Source organism: Armigeres subalbatus, chromosome 2 (genome assembly GCF_024139115.2).
Source record: "Armigeres subalbatus isolate Guangzhou_Male chromosome 2, GZ_Asu_2, whole genome shotgun sequence".
NCBI classification, from domain to species: domain Eukaryota; kingdom Metazoa; phylum Arthropoda; class Insecta; order Diptera; family Culicidae; genus Armigeres; species Armigeres subalbatus.
In genome coordinates, this window is record NC_085140.1 from 359,634,414 (window position 1) to 359,649,605 (window position 15,192).

At 40.5% G+C, this 15,192-nt stretch overlaps 1 protein-coding gene across 1 annotated transcript; it reads left to right on the forward strand.

The window, feature by feature from the left end:
• The first annotated feature begins 361 nt into the window (after window positions 1-361).
• Window positions 362-14,844, forward strand: LOC134217148 (cuticle protein CP14.6-like). Its single transcript, XM_062695929.1, has 2 exons — window positions 362-518; window positions 13,817-14,844. The coding sequence occupies exons 1-2, from the start codon at window positions 510-512 to the stop codon at window positions 14,186-14,188; spliced, it is 381 nt and encodes a 126-aa protein (XP_062551913.1). The 5' UTR covers window positions 362-509; the 3' UTR covers window positions 14,189-14,844.
• Window positions 14,845-15,192: the final 348 nt, after the last annotated feature.

Consider the following 15,192-nt stretch of genomic DNA (forward strand, 5'->3'; position numbering starts at 1 on the left):
AGGAGGGTGTACCATAATACTCTCACCTGATGGGCAGGTATCGCGCAGCGTACCCAGACTACACAGGTGGCGTTCTGGGGCCCAAATGCGTTTGTATGCGGACCTCATCTGGGGGGGTGGCTTTTCCCGAAGGCTTTTGCTAGTGTGGAAGCATCATCGTTGGTGATGACTGGTAGTCGTCGGGGATATTGTTTGCAAGTCGGCGTATTAATAATAATCTGTATTTTTTCACTTCGTATTATAATTTTTGCCTCTAGAATGCTAGTGCCGGGTAACTATTGGCATCGACGATCTGAACCGAATAGCGAAGGAGCTGTTTGGTAAACTGATTTGAAAAGGGTATATATTACGAACGATGGTCCTAATAATCATATCATATTGTTTCGCGCGTTCAAGTGATCAAGATCTGGTTGAAGCTGGTTCGGTGTGTTTCACAGAGTTCTGGCAGAATTGTTCGAAACTTTGACATTCTCAGTTTCTACAACGTGAAGAGCAAAACTTTTGTGAACATGAAAATTGTGAGTGTTTGGAATGAATGATTGTTTTATAACGAAGAAGCCTCATATATTGTAAAGGACTGTTTATAGTGTTGTAAAAAAGAAATGTTCCGAAAAACTGAAAATCAGAGGATAAAACTAAAACAGTGGTGAAATAAAACACAAATACTCCAACCGCAGAAACAATAATTGCGTTTGCAGTAGTTTTGAAAATGTGACAAGTTTGTATGAATTGAATAATGATAATACTTAGTATCTCATAGCTACATTTTTTTGAAATGTTTACCGCTACCTATATAAATAATGTTCAAAATTATAGTTGAAAGGAATGAATTCATTTGTACACAAGAATCGTCCGTACTTATTTCTTATGCATTGAGTTAATAATGCACTTCAATGAGTATTATAGTGAAAAAGCATTTAATAAAGCAAATGAAAAGTGCTATTATATCCAATACAGTATTTAAATTACTTAACTTGTAACACTCCTTTAGGTGCTGTAATGGAAAAGTAATAGAGTAATACCACACGCATCTATCTGTTGTTAAAGTTTCTTGCTGTTTTATATAACCTTGTGAAAACTCTGTGAAATTTTGGCATCTACAAAAATTTTCAGATTATTATATAATAATTGCGGAGTCTGAGCCCTCATTGGCCGTGTGGTAAGATGCGCGGCTACAAAGCTAAACCATGCCGACAATTGCTGGGTTCGAATATCATTGAAGATAAATTGAAGGTTTTTTAGCAATTGTTATAGAACAAGAAACGAACAAAATGTTCCACTCTTTTTCTATGCATAGATATATTATCTATCACGCACAATAGAAATGCTTAAAAATATACTTATCAAATCTTACAAAACATACATGTTCGTTTTAAAACTTATTCTTTCAGCACTCGTAGTATTTATTCAACTCGGTAAGCCAAATCAAGTTAGTACTTTTTTTTTCAATTGGATCAAATAACCAAAATTATAGATCAAATTATTGAAACTATGGATCGTTATCACTTTAAAAATTACAAAAATTTAGGAGAAAATATAGTTTTCATGGATCATTTTCCGAAGATTTATGTATTTGTGATACGTTCATAGGAAATAAACAGGATTGTTATAGTGCTGTCCAATGAGCAGCTCGAAGTAGCTCGAAATTATTCCCGTCCTGCTCGTTCTTTTTTGTCAACAAATGGAAAAAAAGGAAATCTTAACGCAAATCTAACAAATTTTGATTGAACAGATTCAATTCTAGTTATCCAGCTTGCAACGTGTCGGCTCCATATCACGCTACATGTGTCCAGTAGGGGAAGGTGGGTAGACTTGATCCCCGGGGAGACTTGATCACCCCCTGTTTTATCGAGAACTAAAGTAGTTTTGTTCTAGCGTATTTTTTAGTATAGATCCTCTAGACAAATGACCTTTATGTTATGAGTTATTTTTTGGATTGGCGACCTTATTTATTCTGCAGGGCGGTTTGTATGTTTTGACCTTCCTAAAGATTTTTTTATTGGCCACGCAAAATTTGAACAACTTTTTATAACAATGACCAAAGTCTTTCGTTTTTTCACAGCAACAAGCCATAAATATGCTTATTGATCTGTATTGATGAAAATGTCAACATTCCATCAAAGTTTTAGGATATTTGGATTTTAAGTTATTGCCTCAATATGGGGACACTTGATCCCCCGTTAGTCACTCATACAAAAATTTGGCGAAAAAATTCAAAAAAATATAAATCTGTTCTTAGGCTTCTAATTTTTTGTAGATTTGACGGATTTGATGAAGGGTTGGCAGGAAAAATCATTTATTGCGTAGATCTCATAGAAAGGGGATCAAGTCTACCCAAGTTTTAAAATAGCATGTGCTGTCGAATTCAATAACAAAAATCGTTCATGTATACGCACAGCGATTCGATAATTCCACGTATTTTGAAGGGAAAATATTTAAAAAATCTGAGGGCACCTTTCTAATTTTATCAAAGCAAGTTCTTGGAGAGGGATCAATTTCCCCCGAATATTTTCAAAGTCGATTTTTGACAGCACTCCAAAAAATCGATTGTGTATCAATAACAACAATAATTTAAGGACTGTCATACATCAGTAAAGTTAAATACTATATTTCTTAGAGAGTCTGTGTGGAAATCGCGTATGTTTATTTATTTTTGGTTGTGATACATCGGAAATCAGAAAAGGGGATCAAGTCTACCCAGTCTCCCCTATGGAGCGCACGAGTGCGTAATAAAGCGCTCTCAAGCAGTATGGGTCGCGAAATTCATTAGCAATGCGCATTATGAACCCAAGGTTCCTATTCGCTTTGGCAACAATGCTCAAATATTGACTTTGAAACGTTAATTTTTTATCTAGAATTACTCCTAAATCCCTAACTTCAGAGACTCTGGCCAGTGGCGCACTATCAATACTGTATGGGAATTCAATGACATCTTTCTTCCGACTAAAACTAATTACGGTACATTTTGATACACTAACAATCAACAAATTACGTGAACACCATTATACAAACAAATGTTAGCGTAGATATGGATTTAAAAAATATTATTATGGATACCAGAGCATAAAATATTCACTTTCACGAAGCAACTTCGGTCCGAATTTTGACAAACGTCGCTTGACTGTTCAAAGCATAGGATGACTCATTCAGTTTTCTTCTTCATAAATTCATTCATATAGAAGAAAACTGAATGAGTCATATACTGAAAATAGTCACTGCGTTCGAAGAAAACGTAATTAACCTTGATTATATTGAATTTTATCACTGAAAGCTACCCTTGGTTGAACGTATATTGGTGTTCACTTTTATTGTAGTTTAACAGTTTACGAAATCTGAATAAATACCACTGACTGATATTCGATTATTAAAAAATTCTGATGGATACTGAACTATTGTATGGATTTATGCTAGAGTTTTACAAAGCAATCAGGTGTTATCAGATCATCTTTCTTCTTTTTCATGGAACATTCATTGTTGTTTATTTGCAAAAATATATTTGTCTTCATATTCTTTGTTTCGTGCATGTCTTCCTACTCCTTTGCTATTGAGAAGAAATGGAGCCGTCGTTTTTGTATTCGTATATTCCTGAAACTTAATATGACGCCTCTTCAGATTTAGTTACCGCTATTTATACCCTTCGAGAAATAGCTTAAACCGACTCTCAACGGCGTGCTCCTTCATCAGGTTTGGGCTTTAACAAAAAGGTGGGATAGTACTGATTTTAACCACGCATCAGTACTGGAGTTCAAACATATTTTTGTTTCTTATTGTGAGGTACCTGAATTCGTTAATGGGCTTGGTCATATGGCTACCGCTACTGCCTTCATACGAAGGAGGTCGTGGGTTCAATCCCGGGCCCGTTCCATTTTTTCCTACTTTGTATATTTTCATATATTTCTCATGTTCTAGCAATCGTAAAACAGGAAATGGGCTTTCATACCGTTTCCATCTTCTATCCCTATAACTACAACTTGATTAGTTCTAGCAGGTAACTGTAAAACTGAGCGAAAAAGTTCGTTACAGCATCCAATTAAATTCTATACCACTCTTTCATTACGATCACATTGGCAACCCGTTAACCAAGAAGAACCTCTGCCATAGAATCCCTAACCCCCAGATTCCAATAAAAGATCCACAGGAACTCGTGGCGAGTGCAGTGGTGTTCTTGGATTGCAATGGGCGATTGACTACATCATCAATTCCTTCCATCCATTGGTTCCCTGTTCAATTGCGATTGTTCTGGTCGATCACGGAGTGGCAACTACGAAACGCACGGTCATTATGCTCATGCTCATGCTTATTGTGAGGTCCGAATTCGTTTTTGTTCAGAGCTCTGATTTCATTATATTTGGCATTCCATAATCTCGCCTTTACACAGAGCTCAAATTAGTCAAGGTTTTCAGATAATCGTATCTACGTAATTCTTGATGAAATAACGCTCTGAAGCTTCGATATTCAAGTCATTAGCTCTGAAACTAGAACCTGCTGTGTGAGAAATGCAGTACAGAATAGATCGAAAACAAATTATAGTCGTTACATACTCTTCGAAACATCACTCATAAATATTAAAAAGAAAAGTACGAACTGGAGTACAACGTGGTAGATTAGAGTGATTCAAATTTTGACTTTTTCGCTCCCCTATCCTTAAACGATTGTTTTTGCTATTTTAATAGTCCTCCCAAATTTTAAGCTGATTTGGATGTAATTTGGTTGTGCACGTGCCGTTTGAAAGTTATATGAAAATTACTATGAGAATTGCCACTTTTGTAAAGGATCGTTCCGTGAAGCAGCCCAGAATCTAGTTGAATGTATTTAACGCATCGCCATCAAGAATAGATCCTAAGCTGAAAGTCAGTTGTTGTTGCGAAGCAATCTGACTTTTGTGAGCAAAATTATAAAGAAAACAGAAATGCTCATTATTGATATTGATGTTATTCTTTTACGTGTTAAATTGAATTTCCCACAATTCAGTATTTCCCTAATAACTTTTGTTGCCAGCATCAAATGGTTTAGCAACAACGACGATATTTTGGGCAATGATGGGGAACGGTTTTTCACAAAAGTTACTGTTTTCATAGTAATTTTCATACAAGCTTCAAACTGCTTGTGCTCAGTCAAATTACATCCAAATTAGCTAAAAATTTAGGACGTTTTAAAAATGGTAAATGCCATCGTTTAAGCATAGGGGAGCAAAAAAGTCAAAATTTGAATCACTCTAGTGGTACATCTTACTCCGTAACTAAGGTATCTCGCCAGCACTGCAGGAAAAACATCGTTTAAGCATAGGGGAGCGAAAAAGTCAAAATTTTTGGAAGTCGAGACAATTTCCAACCCAAAAATGTTCTAGAACGGACCGGGAGTCAAACACAGCTCTCTGATTTTTCACCCATCGGTTTTTTTTCACCTTATAAACAAGCTCTGTGAACTGACAAAACTAGTGAGGTTACAATGATATGTAGTAGAAGTAACACACACAAAATCATTAATTTAGTGAGGTTAAGTAAAAGCTTGTATTGGTCCATATTTGGATGAAGGTAGGACCAGAGTCAATTATATAGCGTTTCGCATATAGTTAAGTCAAATCTACCTTTTGAACTGTCAAGCCAAGCGAACGAATACTTATTGACACTGGGAAAGTATTGTTATCGTCTGATAGTTCAATGGACCTCCCATTAAAGTAGCTACAAGAAACTCACTTGTATACGGTTTGTGAATAACTTTGGTAAGGGATTAAAAAGCTATAGAAGTGAACACTCGTACAGCGATGCGTTCATATTGAGTGGTGATGTGTAAATATATTCTACCTGCACTAGACAGACCGAATCTTATCTACTACATTCTTCTCTTCCTTTTCTCTCTAGGAATGTTGAAAGACTTCATAGATATACAGACCCCATCGAATGTTGCCAAAATCGAATGATTATTGTTTTCTCATGATATTTTTTACGCGGATGTTGAAATCTAAACGTTTACACTGAAAAAAATTCAACGCGATTTTTTAAATTACATTTTTTTACGTCGATTTCGGGGTCTAATAATTTTTTTTTCTACGAGAATTTGGAAATTCGAGCGTTTTCCTTGAAGAACAATTTTTACGCGTTTTTGTGTTTTTTTTCTCATCGGTTTATCAAAATTTATAAAATTCAACTAAATTTGTTTTGCCAAAATCGAATGGCTTTGTTGCCAGAATCTTTGTCGCTGTTCCGATTTCCATCTCACTGAACACATATTCATCTTATCGCGAAACAAAGAAATACCGCACCAATTTAGACGTTTCTTTTTGTCAACATGCGTGCTCACTGCTGAAAAAATCACAAATATTAGAAACAAATCAAATTGCTTTTAATTTTTTAGTTTTTGATGAGAAGAATATCGGAACCATGAGAAGAATTCCAAAAGCAATTAAATATAATAACGTTTGATTACAAATTCGAATTAAAGTCCAATTCAATGCAAATCCAATCTGAATTTAATTAAAAAATTATCGAAACCCAATCCAAATAGATCAAAAACCAAAACGAATCCAATCCAAATAAATTCAAATCTAATCCTAATCAATTAAAAAATCTAATCCGAACCAATCCAAATCCAATCCAAAACCAAACCAAACCCAAATCCAATCTAAATCCAATTAAAATCCAATCCAAATCCAAAACCAATCCAAATCCTAATCCAATCTAAATCCAATCCAATTCCAATCCAAATCCAATCCAAATTCAATCCAAATCCAATCCAAAACAAATTCAAATCCAATCCAAATCCAATCCAAATCCAAAACCAATCCAAGCCCAAATCCAATCTAAATCCAATTGAAATCCAATCCAAATCCAAAACCAATCCAAATCCTAATCCAATCTAAATCTAATCCAAATGCAATCCAAATGCAATCCAAATCCAATCCAAATCCAATCCAAATCCAATCCAAATCCAATCCAAATCCAATCCAAATCCAATCCAAATCCAATCCAAATCCAATCCAAACTCAATCCCAAATCCAATCCAAACCAATCCAAACCAATCCAAACCAATCCAAACCAATCCAAACCAATCCAAACCAATCCAAATCCAATCCAAACCAATCCAAACCAACCAAATCCAATCCAAACCAATCCAAACCAATCCAATCCAACCAAACCAATCCAAACCAATCCAACCAATCCAAATGCAATCCAAATGCAATCCAAACCAATCCAAACCAATCCAAACCAATCCAAACCAATCCAAACCAATCCAAACCAATCCAACCAATCCAAACCAATCCAAACCAATCCAAACCAATCCAAACCAACCAAACCAATCCAAACCAATCCAAATCCAATCCAAACCAATCCAAACCAATCCAAACCAATCCAAATCCAATCCAAACCAATCCAAACCAATCCAAACCAATCCAAACCAATCCAAACCAATCCAAACCAATCCCAACCAACCCAATCCAAACCAATCCAAACCAAATCAAATTCAATCCAAACCAATCCAAACCAATCCAAACCAATCCAAACCAATCAAACCAACCAAACCAATCCAAATCCAATCCAAATGCAATCCAAATGCAATCCAAATCCAATCCAAATCCAATTGAAATCCAATCCAAATCCAAAACCAATCCAAATCCTAATCCAATCTAAATCTAATCCAAATCCAATCCAAATGCAATCCAAATGCAATCCAAATCCAATCCAAATCCAATTGAAATCCAATCCAAATCCAAAACCAATCCAAATCCTAATCCAATCTAAATCCAATCCAATCCAAATCCAATCCAATCCAAACCAATCCGAATCCAATCCAAACCAATCCAACCAAACCAATCCAAACCAATCCAAACCAATCCAAACCAATCCAAATCCAATCCAAACCAATCCAAACCAATCCAAACCAATCCAAACCAATCCAAACCAATCCAAACCAACCAAACCAACCAAACCAACCAAACCAACCAAACCAATCCAAACCAATCCAAACCAATCCAACCAATCCAAACCAATCCAAACCAATCCAAATCCATCCAATCCAACCCAATCCAAATCCAATCCAAATCCAATCCAAATCCAATCCAAATCCAATCCAAATTCAATCCAAATCCAATCCAAATTCAATCCAAATCCAATCCAAATCCAATCCAAATCCAATCCAAATCCAATCCAAATCCAATCCAAATCCAAATCCAATCCAAATCCAATCCAAATCCAAATCCAATCCAAATCTAATACAAACCCAATGCAAATCCAATCCAAATTCATATTCAATTTTTTATTCTGATTTACACTTCAATTATAAAGTGATCAATGACTTAACCGTGCGGTAAGACGCGCGGCTACAAAGCAAGACCATGCTGAGGGTGGCTGGGTTCGATTCCCGGTGCCGGTGTAGGCAATTTTCGGATTGGAAATTATCTCGACTTCCCTGGGCATAAAAGTATCATAGTGTTAGCCTAAGGATATACAAATGCAAAAATGGTAACCTGGCTTATAAACCTCGCAGTTAATAGCTGTGGAAGTGCTTAATGAACACTAAGCTGCGAGACGGCTCTGTTCCAGTGTGGGGATGTAATACCAATAAGAAGAAGAAGAAAAAGTCATGGGAAAACAATTACATATTAAAATCAGTTTCTCCTCAATGGATAAATTTAAAATTGTTTGATATTGTATTTTCGATTAGACGTGTTCAAAGGCAAGCCTCCCAGAATCCAGAACAAATTTCACTCGCGTTTTCAAGGGCACCCCATTTAATACGGAAGCAACGTATAACTGTCATTTTTTTTTATTACACTGCTAAAAAAGTTTACACACAAAAGACTTTGAAGTATGCTTTTTTGACTATAAAGTATTCAATTATGACTTCAAAGTACTCTCTTTCGTGGGAGAATGGGACTACACATAAAAAGGAATAAATATTATGCACAATTATGACTATCTTTTATTCACAAATGAATAACATTTATGCATAAAAACAGGAAAGTGTGTAGAACTTATTCTTTTTATGCGTCAAATTTTACTCCTTTTGTGGGTAGTCCCATTCTCCCGGAAAAGAGTGTATTTCTGCCCAAAAGAGCATACTTTCAGCTGTGCGTGTACAGCTTCACTGCGTCGCAGCATGCGTGAAATAATGAAAAAGAAAGTATTGCTGTTCCAGAGCTAACTTTCTCTTTTAACGTTCATTTTTTCATTTATTTAGTTAACATCTAAACAGATAACACTGAATCAACAATTTGACGCCACAATACACGGTTCGAGGCTGCATCTCTCCATCCTCGGATACGCCCCACACTCGCCAAGTCGTTCTGCACCTGGTCTGCCCATCTCGCTCGCTGCGCTCCACGCCGTCTCGTACCTGCCGGATCGGAATCGAACACCATCTTTGCAGGGTTGCTGTCCGGCATTCTTGCAACATGTCCTGCCCATCGTACCCTTCCGGCTTTAGCTACCTTCTGAATACTGGGTTCGCTGTAGAGTTGGGCGAGCTCGTGGTTCATTCTTCGCCGCCACACACCGTCTTCTTGCACACCGCCAAAGATGGTCCTAAGCACTTGTCTCTCGAATACCTGAGTGCTTGCAAGTCCTCCTCGAGCATTGTCCATGTTTCATGTCCGTAGAGGACAACCGGTCTTATAAGCGTCTTGTACATGACACATTTGGTGCGGTGGCGAATCTTTTCGACCGCAGTTTCTTCTGGAGCCCGTAGTAGGCCCGACTTCCACTGATGATGCGCTCTTCGTATTTCACGGCTAACGTTGTTGTCAGCCGTTAGCAAGGATCCGAGGTAGACGAATTCCTCGACCACCTCGAAGGTATCCCCGTCTATCGTAACACTGCTTCCCAGGCGGGCCCTGTCGCGCTCGGTTCCGCCCACAAGCATGTACTTTGTCTTTGACGCATTCACCACCAGTCCAACTTTTGTTGCTTCACGTTTCAGGCGGGTGTACAGTTCTGCCACCTTTGCAAATGTTCGGCCGACAATGTCCATGTCATCCGCGAAGCAAATAAATTGACTGGATCTATTGAAAATCGTACCCCGGCTGTTACACCCGGCTCTCCGCATGACACCTTCTAGCGCAATGTTGAACAACAGGCACGAAAGTCCATCACCTTGTCTTAGTCCCCGGCGCGATTCGAACGAACTGGAGTGTTCGCCCGAAATCTTCACACAGTTTTGCACACCATCCATCGTTGCTTTGATCAGTCTTTGATCGTCCATAATTTTCCATAGCTCTAAGCGGTTTATACTGTCGTATGCCGCCTTGAAATCAACGAATAGATGGTGCGTTGGGACCTGGTATTCACGGCATTTTTGAAGGATTTGCCGTACAGTAAAGATCTGGTCCGTTGTCGAGCGGCCGTCAACGAAGCCGGCTTGATAACTTCCCACGAACTCGTTCACTAATGGTGACAGACGACGGAAGATGATCTGGGATATCACTTTGTAGGCGGCATTAAGGATGGTGATCGCTCGAAAGTTCTCACACTCCAGTTTGTCGCCTTTCTTGTAGATGGGGCATATAACCCCTTCCTTCCACTCCTCCGGTAGCTGTTCGGTTTCCCAGATTCTGACTATCAGTTTGTGCAGGCAAGTGGCCAGCTTTTCCGGGCCCATCTTGATGAGCTCAGCGATACCATCCTTACCAGCTGCTTTATTGGTCTTTAGCTGTTGAATGGCATCCTTAACTTCCCTCAAGGTGGGGGCTGGTTGGCTTCCATCGTCCGCTGAACTGACGTAGTCATCTCCTCCGCTGCCTTGACTTTCACTGCCTGTACTCTCAGCGCCATTCAGATGTTCCTCGTAGTGCTGCTTCCACCTTTCGATCACCACACGTTCGTCCGTCAAGATGCTCCCATCCTTATCCCGGCACATTTCGGCTCGCGGCACGAAGCCTTTGCGGGATGCGTTGAGCTTCTGATAGAACTTGCGTGTATCTTGAGAACGGCACAGCTGTTCCATCTCCTCGCACTCCGCTTCTTCCAGGCGGCGTTTCTTCTCCTGAAAAGGCGGGTCTGTTGTCTCCGCTTCTGTCTATAACGTTCCACGTTCTGCCGAGTACCTTGCTACAGCGCGACCGCCCGCGCTGCGTCCTTCTCCTCCAGAATCTGTCTGCACTCTTCGTCGAAACAATCGTTCCGTCGACTTCGACCCATATACCCGACGTTGTTCTCCGCTGCGTCGTTGATGGCTGCTTTAACTGTATTCCAGCAGTCCTCAAGAGGGGCCCCATCGAGCTTCACCTCTTCCGGCAACGCTGCCTCGAGATGCTGCGCGCGTATGCAGTGGCGACATCAGGTTGCTTCAGTCGCTCTAGGTCGTACCGCGGCGGTCGTCGGTACCGAAATATTGTTGATGACGGATAGTTTTGGGCGCAGTTTAACCATTACCAGATAGTGGTCAGAGTCGACGTTAGCGCCACGATATGTCCTGACGTCGATAATGTCGGAGAAGTGCCGTCCATCAATCAGAACGTGGTCGATTTGTGATTCTGTCTGCAGTGGTGATCTCCAGGTGTACTGATACGGGAGGCTGTGTTGGAAGTAGGTGCTGCGAATGGCCATATTCTTGGAGGTGGTGAAATCAATCAGTCGTAGGCCGTTTTCGTTCGTCAGCCGGTGAGCGCTGAACTTTCCAATAGTCGGTCTAAACTCCTCTTGACCAACCTGAGCGTTCAAGTCTCCTATGATGATTTTGACGTCGTGGCTTGGGCAGCTGTCGTACTCACGTTCCAGCTGCGCGTAGAATGCGTCCTTATCATCATCAGTGCTTCCGGAGTGTGGGCTATGGACGTTGATTATGCTGAAGTTGAAGAACCGGCCTTTGATCCTCAACTTGCACATTCTTTCATTGATCGGCCACCACCCGATCACGCGCCTTTGCATATCGCCCATCACTATGAAAGCTGTTCCCAGCTCGTGTGTGTTGCCGCAGCTCTGGTAGATGGTATGATTACCTCTAAACGTTCGCACCATTGATCCCTTCCAACAAACCTCCTGCAGCGCTACGATGCCGAATCCACGGTCCTTGAGCACATCGGCGAGTATGCGTGTGCTCCCGATGAAGTTGAGAGATTTGCAGTTCCACGAACTGAGTTTCCAATCGCTAGTCCCTTTTCGTTGCAGTGGTCTTTGCCGATGGTTCCGGTTCGTACTCTCTTGTTGATTATTCGTTGCGTAAGTTTGCGTAAGGCTTGCAGGGCCTGACACCAAACCCCCTGAATTTCCGGAGGACCATTCCTCCTTATTCGCGGTGGACCATGGTGCACATAGTTTCACTTAGAGTCCCTCGCTGGCACTCGGACGATGATCAGCCGCCCCTAACATGGAGAACAGACGCTGTTGTGAGCCGATCCTGACATGGAGAACAGACGCTCAATAAGATTTGCACCTCCGGAGAGGAGCAAACCCCCTTCCTGTCAGCATACGACCATAGTTCCCACTGGGGTTGGTTACCCGATCTTCCCTAAGGTTGCTCGTATCCCGGCCAGCACCGCGGGAGGTAGGGATAGGAGTTGCTGGGTAAGAGGCTAAGGACCGCGAGATGGGTCTATTTTATTCCTTCAGGTACGCGAAGTACCAATGGTACGCTTTACCCAGCATTTGCCGTGCCAAATTAACTCTTTTAACGGTTCAACTTAAAAACTACCGCAAATGTCACTTCATACTTTTACTCAGATTTTTTGCATGGCATTCTACGATGACAACACCAAATATCTGGATTTTGTTCCAGTGTTTCGAAGATTTTCAAGCTGGCGGTAGAACTTTGACAGCTGCGGAAGAACTTTGCGGAATCCGCTAAATGGAAAACTTTGAAAAGATCCGCAATAATGTTGTGCGTTGCTTCCGTTTTGAATGGGATGCCCATGAAAACGCGAATGGCGAATGTAATTTGTTTTGGACTCCGGAATGCTTGTCCTATTTTTATTACAAACTGACAGAACGTTACCTTGCGTTGTATGGATTCAGAACATTTGCCTTTCAAATGTCAATTTTTCACAGCGTCGCACTCTAAACCGGAGTATGTACGATCCTTCTAAATTTATTCACAACTAGTCGACCCGGCAGACGTTGTCCTGCATAGTAGGCGAAAATGCGCGTTGTGAACAGCCCCATGCGACATTCCCATATAAATCTTTGTTTTAATAATTTTAATAATTTTCGTAGGAAGAAATATCATATAAACCCGTCGGAAACGGAAACGAACATATCTGCTGAAGGAATGAAGAAAATCCATCCAGCCGTTTTCGAGTTATGCGGATACGAACACAGACCATTTCATTTTTATTATATAGAAGAATAGAAGAAGAAGATTAGCTTTTTCGCATTTTCGTGTTGTTAAAACTATCCCAAGCAAATATCATCGTGTTAGCCTCATGATAAACGAATGCAAAAATGGTAACTTGGCTTTAAAACTTCGCAGCTTATAACTGTGGAAGCTCCGAGGTAGTGGGGGTGTAATGCCAATAAGAAGAAGAAGGAGAAGATATTATTTGTCATATTTAGGTAATATTCCTAAATCATCAATTTTGAGTATCACCTATTTGAGCTATCGAGATCCCGTCTAAATAAAACTGCAATCGCATTGAAAATCTCGGCCAACGTAAAATATGACAACTCCCGTGACACTAATCGATTGAAATGCGAGCTACCTTTGACTGCAGTACAACTTACAAACATGCGTCTCCGTCGGTTAGCTTTGGTAAAGTCCATATCAAACCCATAACATCTAATGTTTATTGCATTATGTACCTTATTGGGGCTTCTTCTACGCCTTGAACATTTGCACCCTCCATAATTGAATGAAGCAGCTAACGATTTTCAATCGATTAATCTTGCAGGTAATTGTGCTTGTAGCTGCCATCGCCGTTGCTTCTGCTCAGATTCGCCCTCTCCCGATTCGGCCGGTCCCATTCGGTGGCCCCGAAGCCGGTGCCGTGATTCTGAACCAAGTGTACGAACCCAACCCTGACGGCTCGTACATCTACAGCTATGAAACCAGCAATGGAATTCGTGCCGAGCAGCGTGGCTTCCTGAAAAACCCCGGAACACCAGGAGAAGCGCAGGTGATGCAGGGATCGTACTCGTACACTGGCCCCGACGGAGTCGTCTACACCATCAATTACATCGCCGACGAGAATGGCTATCGCGCAGAAGGCGCCCACATCCCATCTGCCCCGCGGTACAACCCACGTTTCCCGGGCCCATTCTAGTGCGTGAGACCGCTCGTGCGGCCTTCGGAGCGCCAGTTACTTAGTTACGATATTTATTCGAAAAGTTCGACTAAGCTAGCAAAAGTTCAATTTGCTCTCTACTCCTGCTAACGTACAACGACAATTTTAGCCCAAGTGCATCCGCTGAACAAGCGCAACGTACTCATCATCTGTCGGTCTGTGAATAGTTTAGTGTGCATATTTATTTTATCGAAACTGTTCTATCTCGACGTAATATATCATTCGTCTATCTGCTTTGCCCCAAGCTCAAATGCTAACAGTCGCTCCTCCCCAACCGCATGGCAACGGAACTTTCCAAGGCATGCCTTCCTGTTTGCAATAGCTCCTTCTCATATTATCAGCCATTTTGCTTTCGTAACACATATGACTATTTTAATAATTCAACCAATGTATAATTTATTTCCTCGATCATCCTGCCCACTATAAAACAAATCACTGCTATCTTACTCATTCGCGAACCAAAACTGTAAATAAATATAAATAACAGCCCGTAATGATAATTGTAATTATACTCTTTACAAGTGATTATTTGCAAATACACGAGCCCTCGAATCGAGAGTGGCAATTTTGTAATCTTTGTTGTGTGAAATAAATAAAATGCAATCGCCTAGCATAAAGAGGCACCCTTCATAAAAGCGAACCAAGACGTTTACCGATTGACATAGAAACCTTTCCCTTCGCCGGGGCGGCGAGGTGCAACACCTACCAGGGAGCAACCAGAACTGACCTTTTGAAGAAGACCCATATTTTCCGCCCATTCCGCTGTGACTCATCTTTTGTGCCGCGTTGTGGATTACCGTCCAGTGCACCGGTTTGCATCATAACTACTATGTTAGTAAATGTTTGCATAGGAAGTGTTTTTAAATTATTTAAAAAAAAACTAATAGTTGTTTGTGCAACTGCAACTAGTTTAACGATTAAATTTAATTTTATTCGGCGACACGACCGAACAAAAAAAAATTAAAAGACTATTATTCTTCCAT